General features: G+C 40.7%; 2 protein-coding genes across 11 annotated transcripts in view; both read left to right on the top strand.

Moving 5' to 3' along the window:
• Positions 1 to 1419: 1419 nt before the first annotated feature.
• vps72a (vacuolar protein sorting 72 homolog a) lies at positions 1420 to 7409 on the top strand. The gene is made up of 6 exons (XM_004073804.5): positions 1420 to 1801; positions 3413 to 3565; positions 4309 to 4429; positions 4580 to 4756; positions 5440 to 5584; positions 6719 to 7409. The coding sequence occupies exons 1-6, from the start codon at positions 1685 to 1687 to the stop codon at positions 7107 to 7109; spliced, it is 1104 nt and encodes a 367-aa protein (XP_004073852.1). The 5' UTR covers positions 1420 to 1684; the 3' UTR covers positions 7110 to 7409.
• Positions 7410 to 15893: 8484 nt separating this feature from the next.
• LOC101160492 (ras/Rap GTPase-activating protein SynGAP) overlaps positions 15894 to 24838 on the top strand; it is a 56750-nt gene continuing 47805 nt past the window's right edge. For 4 of the 10 annotated variants that reach the window (XM_078954990.1, XM_011480774.4, XM_078954991.1 and 1 more), the window contains exons 1-3: positions 16052 to 16710; positions 16810 to 16929; positions 23358 to 23461. In XM_078954990.1, the coding sequence (XP_078811116.1) occupies positions 23362 to 23461 (100 nt within the window). In that variant the 5' untranslated portion in view covers positions 16052 to 16710; positions 16810 to 16929; positions 23358 to 23361. Of the gene's footprint in view, positions 16711 to 16733; positions 16930 to 23357; positions 23462 to 24838 lie in introns of those variants that run through there. The other 6 variants (XM_078954988.1, XM_078954994.1, XM_078954993.1 and 3 more) reach the window with 6 other exon arrangements.

Here is a 24838-nt window from a genome sequence, read left to right as displayed (position 1 = left end):
AATATGCACTGGGGCTATGAGGTCAACTCCTGCTGTGTCATTACAAGTTGAAATGGGGGAGCTACCATTGAAACTAAGAATTAAACAGCTGATGCTTAACTATTGGGTGAAAATACAGGGTTGTGTAGATGTAGAGAACATGGTTAGGAGGGCTATTGATCCTTGTTGGGAAAGTGATAATGGGACAAATGAAAGTGCTGCTTGGAAATTAGCTAGGTTAGCGAAAAAAGCAAATATTCATGGCAAAACCCTAGTTAAGACGTTTTTGTACCCGACCACTCCTTTCTGGATTTTTCCAACTGCGCAAGTGGATTTGTATCTCCATAGAACAATGGAGGATAGAAAAGGGAAGGGAAACTGGGATGAGTTAACAGCAGACAGATTAGACACAGCCCACGCTTCATTTATACCCATATATACAGATGGATCTAAAGACCCAGCAACAATGCGAACTGGTTTTTCTTTCTGTATCCCTACATTGGACAAATCTGTTGGAGTTAAGACGTCAAAGGATCTTTCAGTTTTTACAGTTGAAATGTTGGCAATATCATATAGTTTACACTGGCTAGAACAGAACAGAATTGGGGATGGTATAATTTGTTCAGATTCATTGTCAGCTTTGATGTCTCTGAAGTCATACAATTCTGAGAGCAGATCAGATATTTTATATGAAATTTATGAGAGTTTGATCAGGTTGGCAAACTTGAAAATAAACATCAGATTCATGTGGGTACCAGCACATAGGGGGGTGGAGGGAAATGAAATGGCTGACTTCCTGGCAAAAAGGGCATTGAAACGGGGAATAGAGATGGAAATTCCATTAGATAGGACAGAATTTAGGGCAATTGTTAGGAGGCGTATTATGGAAGAATGGCAGACACAATGGGAAAGGGAGAGGAAAGGAAGACATCTATTTAGTATTCAGGACAGAGTAGGGAGAGGTATGAATGTCAGAGTAAACACCAGAGATAGCTGCATAATATCACGGTTGAGGATGGGACACACTGGTTTAAATAATACATTGCATTTGATAGGGAAACATCCAACTGGTTTGTGTGAGTGCGGGAGAGGGGAAGAGTCGGTGGAGCATGTGCTATGTCAGTGTGAACTGTATAGGGAGGAAAGACGACAACTGGAAAGTAGGGTACGGATGATAGAGGGTGAGCAAATGACTTTAAAGAAGCTTTTGGGAGGGGAGGAGAATTTCAATGGTGCGATTATAGGTTTTTTGAAAAGAACTAGGTTATTGAGGAGAATTTAGTTTATTATTATTATTATTATTATTATTTTTTTTTTTTTTTTTTTTTTTTTTTTAAGTTACATTTGGTTAGGTAATCCCCACTCTGACCCACACTCCAACACAGTAGGTGGCGGTAATGCACCTTCACGTTAGTGCCTCCCGCCAATAAAATCACAAGAAGAAGAAGGAAGTGCTTTCCGTCACCCGGATGTGCTTTCCACAGTTCTGTAGTGTTTTGCGCTGTAGTTATTCGTATTTATTACTTGAAGATATTGCTTAGAGTGGCTTAAACGCCACTTAAATTGAAAAATGTATTAAATACAGGCGGCCTTTCATAATTCATTTAGTGCAGAAAAACGCAACGAAAGCGTGAGTCTGGTGTTCCACTGACAACCGCTGCACAACAAGCTAACCCGGCTAGCGGTGTAGCTAACAGCAGGTACTATGAGTCTGGCAGGAAGCCGTGAACCCAGAAAGACTGCGGGAAACCGCATGTCGAAGCTTCTGGACGCCGAAGAAGAGGACGAGTTCTACAAGACCACCTATGGAGGATTTCACGATGTGAGTCAAACAGACCTGTGGCTGCAGGAATGAATAACTAGTGAGCTGTTACCCAGAGAATAAGGGATAAGATGAACAATATGGGGAGAAAGTTGTCTCACTTTTAAAGATGAGAGGACTGTGATGTTTAACTTTAAGGTACACTTCACCTGTAAGAGACAAACTAGAAAAAGAAGCAGGAAATCACATTGTAGGATTTATTTGTATAATGGTGAAGAAAATATGTGTTTGTCTTCCACAAACACAAGAATTCTGTCCCCAACAGACCTGCTACTTCTTCTTCATGAGTGCTACTGTTCTCTCCTGCATTAATGTCACCTGTTTGAACTGCTTATCTGTTTAAAAGACACCCGTAACATAACAGCTGTCGAATGGGACAAGACTGTAGACCTGAGCAAGACTGAGATGAACCAATCTACGATAAACAAGCAGACTGATGGAGATCAACGGTTGGAGCTAATATTAGACGGTCACTGGCAGTCTCTTTCCAACTGGGGTTGGATGGAATCTCTTATTTGTGGGGTTCAAATGATCTTGGGAAGAGTATGGAGACAGAACCACAGGGGGGGATCCGGTCAATGACCTGAAGGGAGCGTAGATCATAGACGCTCCAAAGGTCCCTATGCTTGAGTCAGCACATGTCCAGGCCTGCCTAAAGTTGGTCAGAGACCATCTGGATGATCCAGAGGAAAATTTGGAGATTGTCATAGGGTCAGATGAGACAAAAATATGTTTTTTTTTGGGGTCTATCCTCTTGAGAACCAGCCCATTTATTTACGTCCTCTGTAGGCAGAAGTTGTTTTTGGATTATTATTTGGCTCATTTGAAGCTAAATCCTGATGTGCTCAAATAAGGATATCCTGGCCTTTCCAATAATATCTTGTGTGTTTGGGTGGAATTATGGGAAGTTTGGTTTCCTGGGGAGACAAAACGGAGTCTTCAAAGGTCATAAATTAATATGCTGGTTCTCAGGAGGAAGTGTTTGGAGGAGCGGCGTCCCAAGAACACCGTACCCACTGTGAAGCATGAGGGCGGGAACATAATGCTTTGAGCCTAGATCTTCCATAATGGCAATAATCCCCAAAACAGCACCAGGGCAACCGAAGAGCGGCTACGAAAAGACATTTCAAGGTTCTGAAGTCGTCTAGCCAGTCTCTGGAGCTCAGTCCAGTAGAGAACCTTTGGAGTCTAAAAACATCACTGCTCTAGAGAAGATTTGCATGGAAGAATGGACCAAAATATTAGCTACAGTGTGTTCAAACCTGGTGAAGACCAACAGGAAACCTTTGACCTCTGTCATTGACACCAGGCTTACATTACAAAGTGTTGAAGTGAACTTTATTTATTGTCCAAATACTTAATTTTTTCTCTATTATAAAAATTCATTCCTTACAACAAATCAAACTTTGTGATTTCCTGGATCTATGTTCATATTTTGCTGCTCACACACTTGAAGTGGACAATGATGTTCAGAAAATGGGTGGAGCAGCAAACTTTGAAACCTTTAAATAGTGAGAAAATCTGGACGAATTTAGCAGCTGCTCCATTGTGTGGAGAACCACCTTTTTTCAGTTATTTCATTGTTCTCTTATCTGGGCTTTTATTTTGCAGGAATCGGGAGATGATGAATATCACGGGGAACATTCAGACACTGAGGATGAGGTTGACAGTGACTTTGACATTGATGAAGGTGATGAGCCGGATAGTGACCAAGAGGAAGACGCTCCTCGGAGGAAAAGCAGAGTTGTTACTAAAGCTTACAAGGTATTTTGTATTTCTTTCAACTTCATCAGCCTTTAAATGAAGCTTCTTCATGAACAAATGGTCTTGTATTGTGTTCTTTATCGTTTTTGCGTTTTTTGATAAAGTAAATGTTTGTTTCACTAATGTATTTGAGCTTCTGTAGGTCAGTTAAGTGTCTTTCTAATCTGGAAATTAACTCACTGCATAGTGTTAGGGTCAGAATGACCCTTTTTATAGCACGGAGTTATGTTTTCTTGTTTCTTCAGATTGTTTTGTTCAATCCCCCATAAATAAGGAGACAATTCTACTAAACATTTGAGCATTTGCTTTAAAAAAACAAAAAAACTGGACTTCATTTTTTTGTTCGTTACTAAAATCTTCACAGAATATTTTTGACCCTTGACCCAACGGATGTAATCGTTGGAAGATGTACAAATATTCTAAAGACGTTTATTTTGAAAATCTGTACAGAAAAACAAAACTATTGTATTTAGATAATACACTTACAAATGCTTCCACTGTGGAAGGTCATCCAGAAAATATAAACATTTTTAATCAATACTATTGGTTTTCTTTAAATTAATTACAATAAAGGAACATTTCAAAGACTGACTACTTTAGGCTTAAATCATGCTATAAATCTCGCCTCCTTGAAGAACAGCATTAAAGCAGATTTGAAATAAATACCAATAAGATTTGGATGTTTTTAATTAGGATTGACTTGTGAAAGTGTTGGTTTTTAGTTTTCTTACTTTTGACTGAAGGAACCCATAAAGGTGGCTAAACCCAAACCTAAAAAACCCAGTGAAGAGCAGAGGAAGACGGAGAAAACCCGAGTGGAGCTCAGGAGGAGGATTCCACAAGAACTGCAGGACTTTGCAGAGAGTAAGATCACAACCATAAGCTGAATTCATTTTTGTAAAAAAGCAAACAAAAACAAAGCAGAACCACCTGTAATTGAACACGTCGTTTAAAGGGTTGAGTCCATCCCAGGTCAGGTTTTGGAGGTTTCTTTGTGTGCATTATCTCCGACAGCGCGGAAGTCGGTGCGGCAGTCCACCAGCGAACACACCAGGAAGACCAACCTGCGCTTACAGGAGCGCCAGGACGCTCCGCGGAGACGGCGAGGAGCCCATCGAGATCGACCCCTGACTCAGGAGGAGCTGCTGGCAGAGGCCAGAGTCACAGCGGAGCTCAACATCCGCTCTCTGGGTGAGAATCCGAGTGGCTGCCGCAGATTAGAATCACAGGATTAAGCAATAACAAAAGAGATCTAAAACAAATGTGTGCAGCCCTTTAATACAGACAGCATAATCAGACAACTGAAATCTGAAGAAAAGCTCTCCAGTTACAAGGAGGAGGTTAAATCCATAACATTTCTGCAGGGAACTAGAAACTCTGGATTTTTAAGAGAGTTCACCCATGTGACTCCCTTTTAAGAAAAAAACCGACCCTGTAAATGAAAAGAAGTGATTTTTATTTTAGGACACTTTATGTGAAACATGATTTAGGACAAGATTAAATCAAAACAGTTGACGTTTAAGCAGATTAACTATCAGCTTATAGCTTTTTAGGACTGCCTGGTTACATTTAATACATCTTTTTTGAACACAGTATACATTTATTTGGCTCATAACCTGTTTGTGTGCAGATTGAATACAAATAAAAATACTTTCCTTATGTTTGTGTCCATCAGTTATTGAATAATATACAAAAAACAGCAGAAATGAAATGAAACGATGAATAATTCTTGAAAGTCACAATTCACTGCTTTGCATTGGAGTCTATAATGTATAATTATTAAAGGATTTGAAACTTCATCTAACATAAAATTCAAATGTTTCCTGTCATTTAGATACAACACAAACCAATGAGTGACGTCTTTGTTTCTGCAGAAAACTATGAGCGTTTGGAAGCAGACAAGAAGAAGCAAGTCCACAAGAAGCGTCGATTCGAGGGTCCAACCATCCGCTACCATTCGCTGCTCATGCCCATCGTCTCCCACTCTGTCCTGAAAGAGGAAAACGTGGATGTGGAGGGGTACGTACGCCTTTAGTGGCCCTGCTCCAACTAATCTCAGTTTTTATGTCTAATCTCTGAAATATTTTATGCTTTTTTTTTTTTTTTTTTTTTTTAGCTGTTATGCAATTTTCTAGTGAGATTTGTTGTTGAAGAATCCACTGTGATGTGAGCTTAGCTTATCCTGAAACAATCAAGGCAGTAAATTAATAGAAGAACTAAAGGTGCTGCCTGGCCCCGCCCTCGCTGCACCCTTTTGATCGCCCTCACCATTGGAGCGGCTGCTACATGCCCCTCACTCCCCTCTTCTGCCCCTCCCACCCTGGTCAGAGCTGCATGTGACAAATTCATGGGGAAAAAAAATACTTTTTTCAAAATGGCCACATTTCTGTTGCTTTTATCTCCATAGCAACCATTTTATCTTTTGGTCCCCTTGGGATGACGAACAGGTTGATGTAACTTTTAGAAGAATCAGCAAAAGTAAATTTTTGGATTTCCTTAGCAACAGAGGATTTATGTTACCTGCATTCCTAATGTTCTCCTATCCTATGTCATATCGGTATGTTTAGCTTCAGCCAACGATTCATTTGTTACATTTTTACAATATTATGGTAAAATATGTGTGAGCAACAAAGCAACGTCACTTTTGCGAGCTCGCCACTCTACAGCCGTTCCAGATCAACAAATTTCTAATTCCAACAGTTTTTCCCAAGTAGCTTCCCGATGAGGCACGGGGAGTTAGAAGGCGATGGGTTGCAATTCCAAGGAGGACGTATAATTTGTAGGAGGTGCTAAAGGTGATTTACTTTCAAATGGAAGATGGCCGCCTCTTTCTGAGGTCAACAAAACCACCGTTATGGTTAACGAATTAACCTGTGTGTGAAATTTCTTAAGATGGCCGCCAAGTCGTAGGCCCTTTGGCCATCCCATAATAACTTGAAAACCTCCTTTCCATGAAACTTTCCCTCACATGTGAGTTCTGCTTTCCTTTGTGGATTTTGAAATAGTTTTTGAGCCAAAGAAGAGATTTCTTTGTTTCAGGCGCTGTGATGTCATCTTGTTTTTTTCTCCAAAATTCATCTTCACCGGTCGGTGAGTTTCTGGCGGGGGCCAAATGAGAACAAATGGTAACAGGTTTCATCTTGTATCCCAAAGGTTGGATCAGGACGTCCCTCAGGCCGCGCCGCAAAATCCCTCCACGCCGTCCCAGCAGCCAACCGGAGGCCTGTGCTCCCGGACTTACGTGACGTTCAGTGACGACGAGGCGTTCGAGGTGGCCTTTCCCCGCAGCGCCCACCCCGGCCCCCAGCCGCCCGTTCAGGAGATCTGTCCCGTTACCCACAAGGCCGCTCTGTACCGAGACCCGGTCACCGATATTCCGTACGCCAACGCGCGGGCCTTCCGCATCATCCGAGAGGCGTACCGTAAATACGTGGCGGCGCACGGCTTTCCTAACACATCAGGAGGGGGGACGCCAGGGGACTCTGGAGCCACGAAGGGCGCCCGACCGAAAATGTCTGTCAGACAAACTGGAGTCACTTCCTAGTCTTTGTCCCGCTAACATTTCTTCCTCCTTGCTTCTCTTTCATGAAGAATACTCAGTAAGGAGTCTTTTTTTGGGATGACAGCTGGGTTACTGTGTTCATGAAAATATTTCCACAGTAAACCCAAGAACACCAAAAGAGCAAACAGTAAAATGATCAACAATCCCAAACAGACTTATTTCCACTTTTATTTTTGTAATGTTTTTATATCTTTTTTCTTAATGTCCAGACTTTTTGTTCATTGCTTCCATAAATGTACAAACTTGTTTCCACTAACCATAAGTAAATATTTCAAAGTAAAACTCATTTCTTGACTTGATTGTTAATATCAACAGAGGCGATGTTTTGCCCTGAAATCTGAAGAATTTGTTGTTTTTAGTCAGGGAGGTAACTTCAGTAATTACAGATTATAATCCTGACTACACAACCTCCTTAATATACATATTGGTGCTAAATATTAAAATAATTGTATGTACAGTTTCTTAATTATCAATGGCAATGAGCGTTTAATTAGAACAGGAGGTTCATCCCAGCATCCTGGACCAACTTGTCATTTTCAACTGAATTTCAAATTTGTACTTTTTCTCCCCCTCAAACTGGATCAGTTATCATTATTCGTTTTTTATTAATACTTCAGTGGATTTTCTAGAAATCGGTGTTCTGGTGTGACAGCAGAAGCCCCCCCCCCCAAATCAATTCATCTGTTTTCCACTGAAAGATCGGCTCCCATCATTGATCTATTATAAAAACGTCCCCACTGGTCTCCTATGCCATTTTAAGGCAAACTCAAAAACAAATTGTCGTTTTCTAGAACAGTAGTTCATTAGCAATTTCCTTCTGAGTTGTGGCAGGACTGTTGGTCTGGAGCAACCCCCCCCCCCCCTTCCCAGCCCCCATAACTGAGAGCTGTCTGTTTACACGTTCTCCTGCTAGCTTACAGCCCCTCACAGCCTCTAACCCCACAGCAAAAATGGCGAGAAATCTTGGTGCTGTCCAGTTTTGATCCAGATTCAGGCTCAGGCCAGGAAGACGTAAATGGATCCAGTTTACAAGTGGATGTGCCTGAATAGAGCAGAAAAAAGGAGCTCCTGGTCCCCCCCCCCAGTGTAGTTTCTACGTCACAAATATGATCTTTTTCCAACAGCATTTTTTTCATCTGCTCCCGATTCACAACGATTTGAATAAAGAAATACTCAGAAATAGAAATACTATTAGAAATACTCAGAAATTCAGTTTTAAGACTAGTTTTCTTTAACAACAATAACATGTTAAAAACACGATTTTCATCCTTTAATAACTTTTATCAAAGACCCATTAAAGTTGCTGGAGCCTATAGCAGCTACTGCAGCTGGGTGAAGGCGGGGCTCACTCTGGATGGGTTGCCATGGCAGAGAAAGATGCAAGCATGACTTTAAGTGACCAAACAGGAAGAGGACAAACACATCTGAGTTTTCTGGATAGCATAGATCAGAACCAGAAGACGCTGAAGGCTTTGATTGGAGTTCAGAGATTTTTATGAGGGTTTTGGGATCAACAAATCCCTCGTTTTATAAACCTTTGCTGCTGGTTTGACTGCCTTTCTCAAACTTTGCTTATCTGCAGAGCCACATTGTTGCAGCCCTGGCAAAGGCTAGACAGGCACGTTTCTTTTTTTTTTCGTTATTCAGGACTACGCGTCAAAGAACTGCAGACGCACAGCTTTGTGCAAGGATAAAATATAGAAGAAACAAGCCTGGAACATCAAAAAATAAGACCAAGAGAATTAAAAATGCACCAGAAACAAGTTTGGATGTCAACACTTGTATAGCTGTGTTGGAAGTTGGTGAAACTACAGACTGTTACGCTAAAGCAGGAGTGAACAACGCCGGTGAGTGAACTTAATTGATTTTCAGAAAACAGAGTCCGACCCCGTTTCTGAATTTCAGGATATTGCCTCAGAAAATCGGGCTCTTGAGTTCAATTCGTCATCTGTGGCTGACAAACCCCTCTGACGGTGTTGATTGATCAAAGACCCTCTCTTTGGGGGTTTCTATTAACATAAGACCTCAAAAACATTCAGTTTTGATGAAAGAGCCCTATTTATCCCACCAATTTATGCCTCACTTGTGAAACCATCACAGTTTGACCTGCAGACGGATGTATTTTTGAATCGACTGGCTTTGAGGAGCAGAACATTGAGCCTCAGTCTTGAACCTGACCCATCCAACTGCAGTTTGGTTATTCTAACCCTTCTGGGGCCTGATGAGGATTTCTATTTTTATTTCCTAAATACAGAATTACAGAGCCACCCCTCAGCGCTCGACTAATGTGGGGTTTTTGACTCGTCCCTGAACAGCATCCTGCAGCCTCTGACCAGCTTCCGCCTCATTAAAGCCCACGTGAAAAAAGAGATATGTAAATGTTTAGTCACTAAAAAAATAACATGTTTTCAAATGCATTCTGATGGCAGGGCATGGAAAGATGATTGACGGATGAAAGAAACCCTGTAGGATCTGCCTTCGCAGCATTAAAGCTGTCTGATGAAGTAAGGAATCTATACTCCCAATTTTAATATAAGCTCATTTCAGAATAATTAAAGGTCCCTTAAGAAAAGAAAACACTGTTTCTCATCAGATTCTTTGTTAAAAATGCTAACTTGAACATTTAAGTTGATCACAGTCTCTAATAAACAAATTGAAGTTTGCTGCTTGTCAACATGAACCTGAAGTGTCAGTCACATCTCTATCAGAGCTAGTTATTACCGCCAAAACACTAAACTGACTCCAATTCTATTCATGTTCATGATTTAATTCAATTTATAAAAATGCATAAATTGTTCAAATTTCTAGGAATTTTCCCAAAATGTTATGAAAAGCAGCTTTACCTTAACCTAGTGATCAAGTGTACAAAATTAGAATTATTATAAATAAAACGAGGAATTTATGCTTTAAAAACTCCCAGAAAATATGCATTTTGCCTAAAAAAAGCTAAAGAAACTGTTTCAAAAGAAAATCAGTTTGGCTTTTATCTTTTAGAACATTGATCTAAAGTATAAAGCAATCAGTCTTAATTGTAATGGGTTTATGGCTTGTCCCCACTGATGGAGGAGGCAGATTTCCAGAACTCTAATGCTGTAAAATAAACTTCAAAGCAGACGCATTTAGGAGTTTCATGGGGTAAAAACTGTTGACGGATTATTAGAACTAGACTGAGTGACTCCACCCCCACGTGTTCCAAACAGGAAGTACCCACTGGTTCCAAGAAGGCAAAATCCAATTGACTCCCATTGAGAAGTACACAGCTTTTACCATTTGTCAGTAGAACTAGTCTTGCTCTGCTAACATGTCTTTGTTAATCTTATCCTTTTCTTTCATTTACAGGTACATTTTCAGATTTTAGACAGGTGGGATTTTGTTTGTTGATTTGGCCTTTTTTGCTTCACCTTTAAGTTTTTAGCAATTTGCAAATTGGTTATTTTTATATGGGAACAATCTGTTGAAGTTTTTGTTATTAATTTAAATTAGGGGGGAAAACGTAACTTTATGTTCTGCTCCTCTAGGTGTCATAGACAAAGGGGGGGGGGGGGCACAGCATTCATGAATTATGTATGATGCTCTCGGTTCAGATGTTTCCTGTTAGTGCAATCCGATGTAAATATAATAGCCAAACAAGAACAGTCTCCAGTTCTGGCATGCATTCAGCATGCATTGGAAGCTGACTGTGAGTTAGTTGTGTGTGGACGGCCATCTTTCACAGGAATGCACAAAGCAACACCATTCAGCCTTCACTCCCTCAGTGCAGAGATCTGAAGGAAGATGCTGCTTCTAACAGTTTTTATTGGTGGTGTCACCTTTCCTTCATAACAGGGACCGCATTATGAAATCATTTTACTGTGTTTTTTTTTGTTTTTTTAAACTCAATACTGGTTTTCTAAAAGAGCAAATGCTGCCTACACACTTTACCACTTGCTTTTTGGTAACAGAGGACCGAACGCTAATTTAAAAATAACAAGTTCTCCCTTGAAGCAATAATTATGAATTCAGTGTCAGGCTAAGCCAACATCTCTGGTGAGTAGACGCATATTTAAATCTTTAAGAAATGAAATTATTTTTGCTTTATTGCTTCTAAACAAGGATCTAATCTCCTCAAGTGACAGAACAGAGAAAGCTTTGTTTCCCACATTGCACGCTGCATATGGTATCAATTGAACAGTTTACAGAAGAGGAAGAGAGGGAGCTGCATTATCACTAGGTCTAGTGAGGTAGTTGCCATGGCGACGAGTGTAGGTGGTGTACAGTGCTGTACTCTGTGCTGTACTTCTTCCCTCGTCCTCTCCCTTTTTTTCTGTCAATCCCCCCTTTATCTTTTTGCCATCTGCAACATCCGTGCAACATTGACACCTTTGAGTTCAAATAATGACGCTCGTCATTCACTTAACATCCATTTGAAGTCAAATTCTCACATTTTTTCCCTTTTGATGAGCTATTTCTTTTAATTGCTTTGATTTCATGAAAGCTATTTTTTATTTCTGTATTTTCTTGCTGACCACTCACACTTTTTTTTTTTAAAATCTCTGCTTTGTCAATCAGTCTCTGTTTCTCCTCCCTGGCTATTCTTTTATCAGTTTCCATGGAGATTTGAATCTGTGTGTGGATGCGAGTGACTGAAGTTTGAAAGTGAAAGGATGTGTCATTTCCAGTTTATATTTTTGGTGTAACTGCAAGAGCGTCCCGAGATACACATTTAGTAACTATAACCATCATAATTTCCCTTTTTTCCCCTCCTTCAACTCTACTTGCTTCTGCTAGATGAACATTAACGTCTAATTTTTTTTTAAAAAATAGGCTCAAACTGTCATGGTTTGGGTTTCTTTGTATTGGTTTTTGCTTTCCGTTTTGGTCTCTGTCATGTTTGAGTTCTGTTTCCTGTTTTATTTTGAAAGGTTTCCTGTTTTGTCATGTTTTTGAGTTTTACTTCCTTGGTCCCAGTCTTTCTTGATCATGTTCACCTGTGTCTTGTCTGTATATAAGTCTTGTCTCTACCTTCCTCTTGGGCTGGTCCATTAATGTCTCTCATGTAATCTCTCTAATGTCTTTATCGTCTCATCCCTGACCGTCTTCTGCCATGTTTCCATGTTTATGCCCACAGTGAGTTTTAGTTTTGTGTTCCTGCTCTTCAGCGCTTTTTGTTATTAGAATAAACCCCTTGCCCTGGAACTGTGTCCTCCATGGTTCCTGTCCCTGGGGAGAGTAATTGGGACCGCTCCTCTTCATGCCTGTTCCTGAAGAGGGGTTTGCCATGTCACCCCTCATTTCTGCTAGGCTGCAGGAACCCAAACTGTGTTCTGGACTTTTTTTTCTTTTCTTTTCCTGTTCCTCCAGGTCCCCTTCTCTGGGTTTGTTTGGGCATCTGGGATCTGCCCTTTTGGGGAGGGGTACTGTAAGGATTCTGTGGTTTTGTTCTTGGTCATGTTTTTGGTTTTCTTTTTGTCAGTCACTCAAATTTCAGGTTCATGATCCACAGCTGTCTTCAGTTCAGTTAATTACCCTCAGCCTATTTAAGTGTCTTGGTTTCTGTTCATCCTTATCAGGGGGGTATTCCAGAAAGCAGGTTATGCTAGCTCCCACAGTAAGTTTGAGGCTAATGAAGTTGATAACCTCAGCTTTCGGTTCCAAAAATGGAGGTATGTTTCAGGGTAGGTCAAAGTGCCATAGCAACTCATGCTCTGAACATAACCTTAATACTTTTTCCACCGTGAGAGGGTGATAAGACCACGTATGGATGTTGGAAAAATAAACTTTTTTACTTTGATCTAACTTAATTTTTTGCTTCAGTTAAGATAATTAAAAATCTTTTGTTAAGTCAGTTTAAAAATAACATGTAGTTTTCAGACAATTATTTTACTTTAATTCAAATTAATTCAATTAAGTAGGTGTAACTTTGGTGCTGCTGTTAGATCTGCACCGCAAGGGATTGTGGGATACCATTCCATTTGCCTGTCTGGACAGATTTGGGTTCAAGTGTGGGTTTTTGACCAAATGTGTTAGTTGTTTAGCTGTTTACTGTGTTTTACCGTGTTTTGCCGAGTTATTTTGTCCTACTTTGCTCAAGTCTCTGCACCATGAGGGAGAGGGAGGGAGAGGATGATGAGTTTATATAGCACCCCTACAGTCATACTGCATTTACAATGTTGGAAAATTCCTAAATGAAGATACGCTCTTGATATATACCATTTTGTTCTTTTTATTGTTATAAAAATGAGGATCTGCAGGCTCAAACTTAGACACATGAGAGTTCAAGAATTATAATTCATTACGATGGAAAAAAGATAACTTGAATTGGAGTAATATGACATTTAGCTAAATATGTAAATTTGAGTTGTATAAACAATTAAGTTTTATAGACGTAAGAAATTAGGTTGAATAAATTTAACTTAATTACTTGTTACCAATAGAAGTAATTCATTTTTATGTTTGCAAAATTGGATATGTTTTTTATATATATATATATATATAATGCGCGTCACAAGGAAAATGGAAATAAGATCAGAAACTCGTGCGTTTACTTTGTCTGTTCTTCTACTACAAGCAGAAACTCTTTCTTTTGCTGATGAAGCCGTTTCACTTTTTTGATGCACGTATAATCTTCATACGCCGTCACTAATCTCAGACTCTGTCTCACTGAAGTATGGCTCTCTTTTTTTCTCCACGCGTTTCCATGGAGACTACAGAAATCGGCGATCTATTGAGAACGTCATTATGTACCTGCTGTGCACGTGCATTAACCCAGGGTTACCAAGTCGAGCGTAATTACGCCAACTCATATCCGGTCTTTTGGAACCGACATACCCAGAGTAAGCAAGTTCAGGCGGATTTCAGCCAGAGTTCAGGCTTAAAGTCAGGCTAGTTTAAACCTGCTTCCTGGAATACCCCCCTGGTAATCTGCTCTGTTTTGTCACCGGTTTGTTTCTCCCCGTAGTTTTGTCACGGTTCAGTTTGTTTATTAAATGTTTTATTTCCTGTCACCAAGCTTGGTCTCCTGCATTTTGGGTCCTCCACCACCAGTTCGTGACACAAACTAAGAACAATTGTCAGTTTGAATGCCCTTTTTATAAAAATGACTTCCATGAGTAACACTTCCAATGAGGTTGACTGTAAACAAAAACACCGTAAAAAGGTTTTCATAAGATTTATGTAACAGCATCTTGTCAATGAAATGATCTATGACATATTTACAATGTAACAATTACCAGTGTATAATTATGTAACCTCTTTACATGCAAAATGCAAAACACACTCTCTTTGCTGCATGTATTCAATGCAACAAGGACCTTCAAGAAGACGTTTCATGTGTTGAAAGTCATCAGACTCTTGATGAACCTATGATTGTTTCACCTTCTGGACTCCTTATAGGAGAGTTAAAGACCCACTCCAATGAAAATGGTGCTTAAGTGTTTTTAACACGTGGCATTTTTCCGATATTGGAAGACGTGTAGATAGAACATGAGGCTTAAAAATGCATTTCTGAGTATTTCCTCATTCAAATTGTTCAGAATCAGAAGCAGACAAAAAAATGCTGTTGGAAAAAAACGCTGTGTGGGATGCAAGCTCCCTGCTCCGCTCCATTCTGATGCATCCACTTGTAGACAAATAGATCCATGAACGTCTTTGTTTTCCTCGTTGGAAGCTGGAATCTGACTCAAAACTTCACGGCTGGATAGCGCCAATATTGCTCGCCATTTTTGTTTTGCCGGTAATGTGTTTTTGGGGTTGTGAGGGGCTGTAAGCTAGCAGGAGAGAGTGGAAACAAATGAATGATGGGTAGCAGGGGCGGGCTTACTTGGCGCCAACAGTACCACTCACAACCCCGAGACAAATTTCGAATGAACTACTGCCACTCTGCAGAAACTATGTCCTAGAAAACCACATAGGTTTGTCTGCAGAGCTCGTTATAAATTATCCTCTCAGTTGTCCTTTGGAGCATTTGGAGGAGTGTAAGCCCGTCCCCCTTCCTGTCACCTGTCTGTTTACACACTCCTCTGGTTTACAGCCCTCACAACCCCAAGCTAACATTAACGGTGCAACAAAAATGGCGAGCAATTAGGGCTATCCAGCCATACGGTTTTGAGCTTTGACGCGGAAAACAAAAATGTACGTGGATCTAATCGTATACAAGTGAATGCATCAAACCAGAGCGGAGCAGGGAGCTTGTGGCATGCCCAGTGTTTTCTATATCTCATAAGATGCTTTTCCAATGGGATTTTTTTTCTGTCTGCTTCTGATTTACAACAATTTAAACTAAAAAATACTCAGAAATACAATTTGGAGCTCACATTTCTTTGTATGTCCTCCATCGTCAGAAAAATGCAACCAGAACATGTTAAAAACACCCCCAACAAAAAACAAACACAATTTTCTTTGGAGTTGCTTGAGTTGAAATTAAATGCAAGTGTGCATAATGTAAACACATTATTCAAAGATACTCCGGAAGGCTGCTGTAAAGCTTTCTTGTGTGAAAACTAGAGACTTTAAATAACCCAAATTTATTCTTTTTTTTCTTTTTTTTTTTTTTTTCAAAACCATCTTTGAGGTTTACTAGTGAAGCTTCTAGTGCCTTATATTTCCAATTGCACAGATAAGCATCCGTTGAGCAATGCTGTAGAGAGGATTGGAACCGCAGTGCAGCCCCCTCCGACAACAAAAGGGTGAGACGTCTGCTCCCCTCGAAATTTTCCCCTAAATGAACTTTGTTGCGCCCCAGCCTCATCTCCAGCGTAATTCTAGAGCGCAATGGGCGGTCTGCGTCATTTCGCTTCAGTCTTTGGTGAAAAGAGCCGCTCCGGAGACGCGTGAGTGCTGCGCGCGCGGGCTGCGCTGCCTTACGCAGGAGGAGGCGTCGTTTTTTATTTTTTTTCATTATTTTTTTAAAAAAAAATCTGCTCGTCTTTTTACGCGCAGTGCCCGCCCTCCACGGAGAGACTCCTCCACGCACCTTTCAGGGCGCAGAAAGGTAAAGGCCGTCCATCCAAATTGTCACAGGACTCACCTCTTCACCACGTCCGTCATTAGTGCATTTTTTGTTCTTTTTTGGGGGTGAATGTGAGTCGGATCCACGCTGCGATACTACAGAACATCTGCAAATCGCTGCATCTAGAAACGGAGCGTCGTTTTTTGGTTTATTTTGCTCTCATATTTTCCAGGATTTTCTGTTTTTGAGCAGGATTTTTTTTGGATGGCGCAAAATGGAATAAAGCTGCTGTCCAGAGTTGGAACAATCTTCAAAATCAATATTTAATGTCTGTATAGTATCTTGTTTTAAAGGGAACAGATGATGAACTGAACCGCTCTTTTGTTCAAAGAGGAGTTCCCAGACCAGACGCAGCAGAAATCAGGAGCTATCATGACCAAAGCCCGCGGAGGTCCTCCTCATCACCTGGAAAGCTGCGTTTTGCTGGAGCTTCGAGTCGGAGAGCAGGAGGCTGAGGAGGAGGAGAAGGAGGAGAGGGAGGATGCTGAGCTGCACGGCCGAGCTGAGGCTTCAGTGATGGACTGAGCAGGAAGCTGAGGACACTCGGCTTCACTTTCTTCCCCTTTTTTTGTCATCACAGGCGCGGACTTACTGCAGGTGAGAGGCAGAAGGAGTTGCCCACTTTAAAGTTGGCATCTTAAGTCTTTAAAGAGCACAGAACTGGCCTTTTCCTCCTTGAATCTGGACATCTCTCAGGTCTGCACAAACTGATCTGGAACCTCAGCCCCGCAAGTGCCCTGGGAACCTGCCAGATCCAGCCACAGATGTAACTGATCTGTCTCCATTTCTTCACATTAGAAAGTCCCGTGTTTCTGGGTGAGTGTATAAGTTGCAGCCGAGCCTCTGTAGTGTAATTTTGGTTTTAAATGGATGAGAAAGTGCAGCAGGGATGACAGCAGGTCTGAGGAGACGCAGAGATGCTTCTGCTCTCCTTCCAGCCCGTGTGTGCACGGCATATGCAGGAGGCACCACAACAGATGTTGCAGGAGGGGAAGTCTCCAGAGCTGCACACAGAGGCCAGATATCCTGCAGCTTCAGCTTCTGGCTCAACTTCAACTCACATTCTAGCCTGGGAGACCCTTCATGACACACAGATTCCTTGACAAGCTTTTTTCTAATCCTCTAGGTTTGTTATTGCTGAAATCTGTGTTTTTCTTTCCTTATTGCTAATGACTGTTTAATTACAGCTTCCCAAGCTTCCTGCACGCATTAATTATTTGGAGGATATCAAGCTTCACTGACGCTGTGTGAGGCAGCTGGTCCATCTCACTTTTTAACAAGCGTCTCTGAGATGTGTTTTTATTTGTGGGTTTTATGATCATTAAAACTAACTATACGATGTTTCCGGCCTCTCTGTAGTAGTTTAGTTAAATTTACAATGTCTCCTTTTTTAAATGAAGACTCTTTGTTACAACGCCGGATATAGGCTTGGGCAAAGGGGGACAAATGTCTCTATTCCCTCAAACATGATGTCCCGCAACAATTACTAGATGAATAAAAAAAACAACAAAAGAAAACCAACAACCTCACAGTAAGCCAAAAACAAATCAACACACAAATAAAAAACAACATAATGCACAAAAAACCTAAAAATAAAACAAAAGATAAAAAAATGTGGGGACAGATAGACATAAAAAAGATAAATGCAGCCTCAACAGGCCACAAACCTTATCCCTGTCCCAAGTCCGGTAAACGTAGTCAAAATTTTGGCAAAGCTTCTAAGAGTTTTCGCTTTACATGCTAAACATGCAGCTATTGAACATGTATTGAGAGTTGAAGCTTGAACTTTAACCAATCAGGGATTCCGATTTGGTAGTGACTCATGGATAGCGTCATTATTAATTCACGGAAGGGCCAACCGATGGAAAATTGATCATAGAGGAGAATTTAATAATCACGGTTTGTGGCTGGCCAGAATTATGAGTCTTTCAAATTTCATAATAGAGCAGTGCAAGAAAAGATTAGCACTGCTTTCACATTTGGCACCAAGCCTCTTCCAGCTGTAGGTGGTGGACACGCGCTAGTGGGAAACAGAAAAAGAAGAAAAATCCCTTCCCTGCTTGTTGAATATGAACATCAAGGGCTAAATGCTAATCAGGGTTCCTGCGCATGTGTCAATGCCAGGTGTCTCTGTAGTTTCAGAGTTGCTCGGAAACTGTTGCACACACCACAGGGGGGCCTTCCTGATTCTGCATTTGACATAAACTGATGTCAAAAATTCCAAAGATTCTGACAAATAGTCGGTTTTCTGTAAGCCCCGGCTCACTTTACAAAGAGGAAATTATTCTTCCAATAAAAAAAAAAAATCCAGTTTGGATAAGTGTTTGTCGTCCGCCTCAGCTGGCAACAGAAGCTGTTAACGTTTAAATGCTGTGGATGGCCTTCATCGTCATGGCCCATTATGTGGCACGATGATTGCACACAATAGGCTCCCCCTTCCTAACCAAAAAAAAAAAAAAAAAACACCCTGGCAGAAGTGCTTCAGTTAATGAAACGTCTGAGGCTGCTCTCCTGATGGAACAATATAAGTCCCACTGACTCTGAGTCATTCCCCATCGCTGGATTTTATCATCCTCCACTTTGTTTTTTTCCTCCTTTTTTTGTTGGTGTGGCTCTGAAAAATCACAGATACATTCTTCAAATGGTTGAGAATCTGGACTCTCTTCCGCCTTGTCACAGTTGTCAGCCGGGTTGCCTGACAGCAGGCATCGAGCTGATTCTTCTCCAGCACCAACTTGATTCTTCATTCTATTGTTCGTCGGTGCCATGCACCAGTGGAGCTTCATCGCACTGCCAAGAACAGAAAGGATTTATCTGCCTGATTGAATGCTCCCCCCGCCCCCCAAAAAAGGAAATGCAATCCTAAATGATCTTCTCTCCTGTTTTCATGAGAGACAAGCCGCTGTTCTTTGCATAAATTCAGTTGTAAACAGTCAATTTTTTGGTAAGTTTTCACCAACTCCTCTAATGTTTGTGTAACTCTACATTTCTGAGACCCCCCCCCCCCCCCCCATATTATTATCATGATATAAAACTTTTGTTATGAACCCTTTCTACAGAGCTGAGTTCATTTTTCTGCCCTGTAGTGCATCATCAACCCACTAGGGGCAGTAGAACGACTTTTCCTGCTCATTTCAAAATGGCTGCCTCCTGAAATCTCATTAACACTCTTGGTGGGAAAAACTTTAGCCAATTTTCAAAACTTTATAGTGAGAATAACTCATCTGTTGTTATTTTTTAACGACTTATTGATGTATTGAAAAAATGCAACATTCTAATTTAATTTGAAAAATAATTCTTTATAATCCAGTTACTCCATGTTAAAATTGTGTGGTTCAAATTTGAGACAGTGGGTAAATAAGTTTTTTTCCTGAACACTCATGTTAATATTTTAGTATATTAATCTAGTTTTAGTTGTAAGAAAAAAACCATCAAATTCCCCAACCATTCATAATTTATACTATACTAAAAATATTATTCCATTAAAGGGGTTAAAAACATCTTAATTCCAAAAACAAGTGAATTTTCTGTAAATTCTTTGGAGTGGGCTTTATAGGGTTAAAAGGAGATCTTGCCAATGTTTAAATCTCTGGCTTATTATCCAAATGTTTTGTTTTTGATGTTGTAAATGTGGTTAACACTCTCTATTGTACAGTTTTAAAAAAGTTCCTTCTCCTGAACACCTGGACATTTTTGAAGTTACTGGAATTACAGGTCATGTCCACAAACACTAACTTCATCCATTTGCCTTTCTTTTGTTGTAAATGCTCTGTTTTACACACCCTCTTCTCTGCAGTTTTAACAACTGATTTGCAAAGATTTTTTCCAGATTGAAGCCAACAGTATTCATAAAGTTTAACAGCTGTTTCCCTCCCCATTGTTTTCAGTGACATCTTTCTTCTTGCAGCATCGCTTGCTGTCAGTCAGTGAGCTCGGATGAAGCTCTGGATCAACTTTCTTCACCGGTGTTTAGACTCATCCAGGTGCTTCCTTCACACGGGATATCCAAGATGATGTTTCTTGAAATAAAAGCCATTTTTTAATTTGTAAAATCTTACAACAATAACACATTTTATTTTCTCCACTCTTTAACGCAGTGATTTCATGGCGACACCTAAAGGACATGCACTCTTTGACGTACTGTAGCCCTTCAACCGTTTACACGATCAGCGTGAATCAGCTCATTCTGACACGGAGAAAAGTGGCTTTTCATCTCAGCTTTTCACCGATATGCCACACATTTCTAACGTAAGTTAGGTAGTAGCTTAAAAAAAGACACCTTTTTCCATGACAGAATAATCTGATTTAGATTCATTATGCAAACACTTCATTACCGTAAAGTGTTGCATATCAGCGCAAAGCTGCTTTTCTCTTCTTCAGAATCTGCTGGAATTACGTTACTTGCGTGAACGGTTGAAAAGTTACGGTAATCGAAGGAATGCCAACACTGTAGCTGAAGGTCCGGTGTTAAAGGGAAAATCATATTTGTTTCATAATAGCTGATTCTGTCGTTTTTTACTCCATGGGGTGCTTTAAAAATACAAATATAATGTGTGAAAAAGGTGTGCACTGGCAAACCAATTACTGGTTCATGCAAGAAAGAAGAAAGACATTTGTTCTTGCATGAAGGGAGACATTTGTCCTGTATCTCTACATACATGAACAAACGTCTCCCTTCTTTCTTGCATGATAAAATAACGGGTTCATACGTAAAAGAAGGGAGACATTTGTGCATGAAGGGAGAAGTTTGTTCTTGCATGAAGGGAGAGGTTTGTTCTTGTAGCCCTGCTTGCTAGAAGAAAATGTCTCCCTTCTTTTTTGGATGAACCAATAACTCTGGTTCATTCGAGACAGAAGGGAGGCGTTTGTTCCTGTAGCCCTGCTCGCAAGGTCAAATATCTTCCTTCTGTCTTCCATGAACCAATGACTCTGGTTCATACAAGAAAGAAGGGAGACGTTTGGGAGACATGTTTTCTTGTAGCCCCGCATGCAAGAACAAATGTCTCCCTTCTTTCTTGCATGAACTTATAACTCAAGATCATACAAGAGAAAAGGAAAGCACTTGTTTTTGCATGCAGGGCTCCAAAAGCAGGAACAAACATTTTGCAGAGCATGAAATTAAATGCTTCAAGAAGAGATGAAGAGCAGAGCGTTTGTGTAGTCCTTATTTTCAACAGTTCAGCCTCAGCATTGTAACATTACAAGAGTTTAGCTGATGGTGAACACACAGTGAGAGAACCCTACTGTGTGTTTAAGGTTGGTTGGTACTGTGAACCAAACAATTGAGAAATTAGTAAAAGTAGAAGGTAAACCCCCTTTTCTGTACTCGCACATACAAAGCACACACAAAAGCGCTTTTTTAAACAATCACAGAGCAGTTGTCGCACAACAGACGAGACAAAATTTAGTCCAAGATATGACAAGAACAAGCTGCAAAATTGCAAGTTTGAGGCTGAGAGACATTTTTCTCTCTGCCTCAAACTTGTGTGTGGGACAAATGTCCCATAATGAACTGAACTTGAGAACCTCAGTTTCTGCTTCTTTGTGGAACACAGACTCCAAACAGGCGTGTATTTGTTGTACCCAACAAGACAAAATTCTGCCTCTTATCTGTTTCCATGACTACCAGAAGTCTGTCCAATTAAATGGTTTAAAAAGAGAAATACTTCAAACACGCATGTAGACGTTTCCATTCAGACCATGACTACCTTTTTGGGCTTTAAGTCTTTACTTAATTTTAAGCTTAAAGTCTCAGTGACATGAACCCGTACAGGGATTTGACCTGTACCTCCACTGCCAGTTCTAGGGTCGACCGGGCCTGTGGAGGCTCGTCACACCGGGCATGTGACGCACATTCAAGAACACGAGTTTTTGTATGTGCTTGTAGCAGAAAGTGTTCACATTGAACTGTCACTACCTAATACTAGCGCATTTACCTATAGTTGGAAGAGGCTTGGTGGGAAATGTTGAAGTGGTGCAAAACTTCCTCCAGGATTTTTCTTTTACAGCTCTGTTCCGATATATGAAAGACTTGGTGTTGTACAATTCCATCTGAGCACAAACGTAAATGATTATTTCTCTTTCCTTTTCAACTGGCTGGCACTTCCATGAATTAAAATAGACGCCATCCATACGCTGCTACCAAATCTGAGTCTCTGACTGGTCAAAGCGGGACCTGGTCACGTTTGCAACACGTGTTCAATGGATGCAGGTTTTGTGTGTAGAGGCCGAAAACGATCTTAAAAATGCGTGTAGCTGGACGCAAACGTGTGTTTCAGAGGGCGGTGTGAACGTAGCATTAGTCTTAGATGTGACCCCAGCATGCTCATAGTATTCTTTATACGGACTCATGGAATGGTCTACAATCTTAAAACTTCATGTGGGCCTCCTGCGTGCCCGGTACAGGTTTGCAGACAGTCGGCAGGAGAGAGAGAGTTGCAACTAAGGCTTAAACACACAACAGCGTCTGAATCTTTCATGCAGGTTTCTGTCCCTGACTGCATTTGCGGGCTCATGTGAACACGCCACACGTGTCACTGCACACAACAAACGACATCAAGGTTGTTGTTTGTTTGACATTTGATCATAACCTTCACATTCTGCCTTTTTTATTTGGTAAACATTAATTTAGAAAATATAAAAAAGTAAGTTCATCTTCAAATGCTTTTATTTGAAATGAATTTTTTGTATTTTTATTTGCAGAACTAAAAATACGTTTATTGGCTGAGTGACAGTTCCTTTACAGAGATCCACTTTTATTGAACAAACATGGAAAGATTTTACCTAAGACAAAAATAATTCAAGAGTCTTTTGAATAAGTTAAGCAAAAACAATAAAAGTTTGTGTTAAATGTCTTTTTATTCTCTATAACTATTTCTGTTAACATGTTTAAACCCAGTTAGAGTGGATCAGTGTAGAAAGACTTATCAATTAATCATGGGAGCAGCTTGAGGTTTGTGACATTTAACTGGGATTTGTGTAAAGGGTAACTATGATGGGCTGCATACAAGAACCTGCTGCATACAGTCATATTTCCTGACAAATGTTTGTTTGTGTCCATGATTGAACAAACATTTATTATCATTTGGGTCAAATGTCTTTTTTTTTCTGAAAAGCCTCAAGAGAGGTAACTGTCCTTTTGGAAAATGAACTTAAGTTTCAAACCTTTATTTCAGATTTTCAGTGCTGTGATTGTTGATATACCAGTGCTGAAAATGAAAGACACCTGTGTCTGTGCCATATAGCTGCATGGACACATCTTCAAAGTCGTGGCTGCCGCATCAGAGTCAGTTTGGGTTGGTTGGTCAGGCGGAGGCTTGCTGTGGTGGATCTGGAGTTTTAACCCCAAGTGAGTCAGTTTAGCTGAAAAACCAGACTACGTTTGTCTTTGTTTCTGTCGGCTCTGCGCCGTTTTCTCAGCCTCATCTACAGTCTGTCGTGGTCCAGTCAGGTTTTTTTCTCTGTTATACATGTTATATGTGCTTTGCGCTGCTGTTGTCTCTGCTTTCGGTAACCAGTGAATGGTTTAACCATTTGTTGTTGTTTTTTTTAAATTTATTCAAGTTGTGAATCTTTGAGGCCACTCTTTTGTCCAGCGGAGCATCCCTCGCCCTGATCCATGATCCATGCTCCGTCACTGCCAGTTTTATTTTGACATCTCCTAGACCCGATGGTGTCATTTTCTTTGATGCACTTCAAAGCGTCCTCATCTACTTTAATAAAAGTTCCATTCACTGTTGAAGCAAATTTATACTTTTTGTCCAGCTTATATGTGCTGCTTTTGCTGGGAGGGAAAGTAATCTGGCCACTTTGTTAGGCACACCTTTCCAACTGCTTGTTCATTTCTAATAAACCAGTCATGTGACTGGCAGCAACTCGATGCATTTAGACATGTTGACGATTCAAATCAAGCGTCAGAATAGGGAAGAAAGGGGATTGAAGGGACTTTAAACATGACATGGTTGTTGGTACCAGATGGGCTGGTCTAAGGATTTCAGAAACTGCTGATCCACTGGGATTTCCCCCCAAGACCATCTCTAGGGTTTACAGAGAATGGCCTGAAAAAAAGAAAATATCCATTGAGCGGCAGTTCTGTGAATATAAATGTCTTGTTGATGTCAGAGGTCAGAGGAGAATGGACAGACTGGTTCCAGCTGATAGAATACAAAAGAAACTCAAAGAACAATTGGTTGGTAAATGGTGTATACTTACATAGCACTTTTCTACCTAAAAAGCCCAAAGCGCTTTACAGTCACAGACCCATTCACACACTGGTGGCGGCTCCAACCAAAGTCTGCAGAAGAGCATCTCTGAACGCACAACACGTCCACCCTTGATGCAGATGGACTACAGCAGCAGAAAACCACATCGGGTGCTGATCCTGTCAGATAAGAACAGGAAACTGAGGCTACAATTCACACAGTCTCACCAAAACTGAACAATAGAAGATTGGAAAAACGTTGTCTGGTCTGATGGGTCTCCATTTCTGCTGCTACATTCTGAAGGCAGGGTCAGAATTTGGTATCAACAACATGAAAGCATGGATCCATCCTGCCTTGTATCAGTGGTTCAGGATGGTGGTGGTGGTGTCATGCTGTGGGGGACATTTTACTGGCACACTTTGGGCCCCTTAGTACCAATATAGCATGGTTACAGTGCCACAGCCTACCTGAGTGTTGTTGCTGACCATGTCCATCCCTTTCTGGCCACAGTGATTCCATCAATC

The sequence above is a fragment of the Oryzias latipes genome, chromosome 11, assembly GCF_053564925.1.
Source record: "Oryzias latipes strain Hd-rR chromosome 11, Olatipes_Hd-rR_3.1".
NCBI lineage: Eukaryota > Metazoa > Chordata > Actinopteri > Beloniformes > Adrianichthyidae > Oryzias > Oryzias latipes.
The sequence above is the reverse complement of the archived record's forward strand: the minus strand, read 5'-3'. Positions and strand labels throughout refer to the sequence as shown.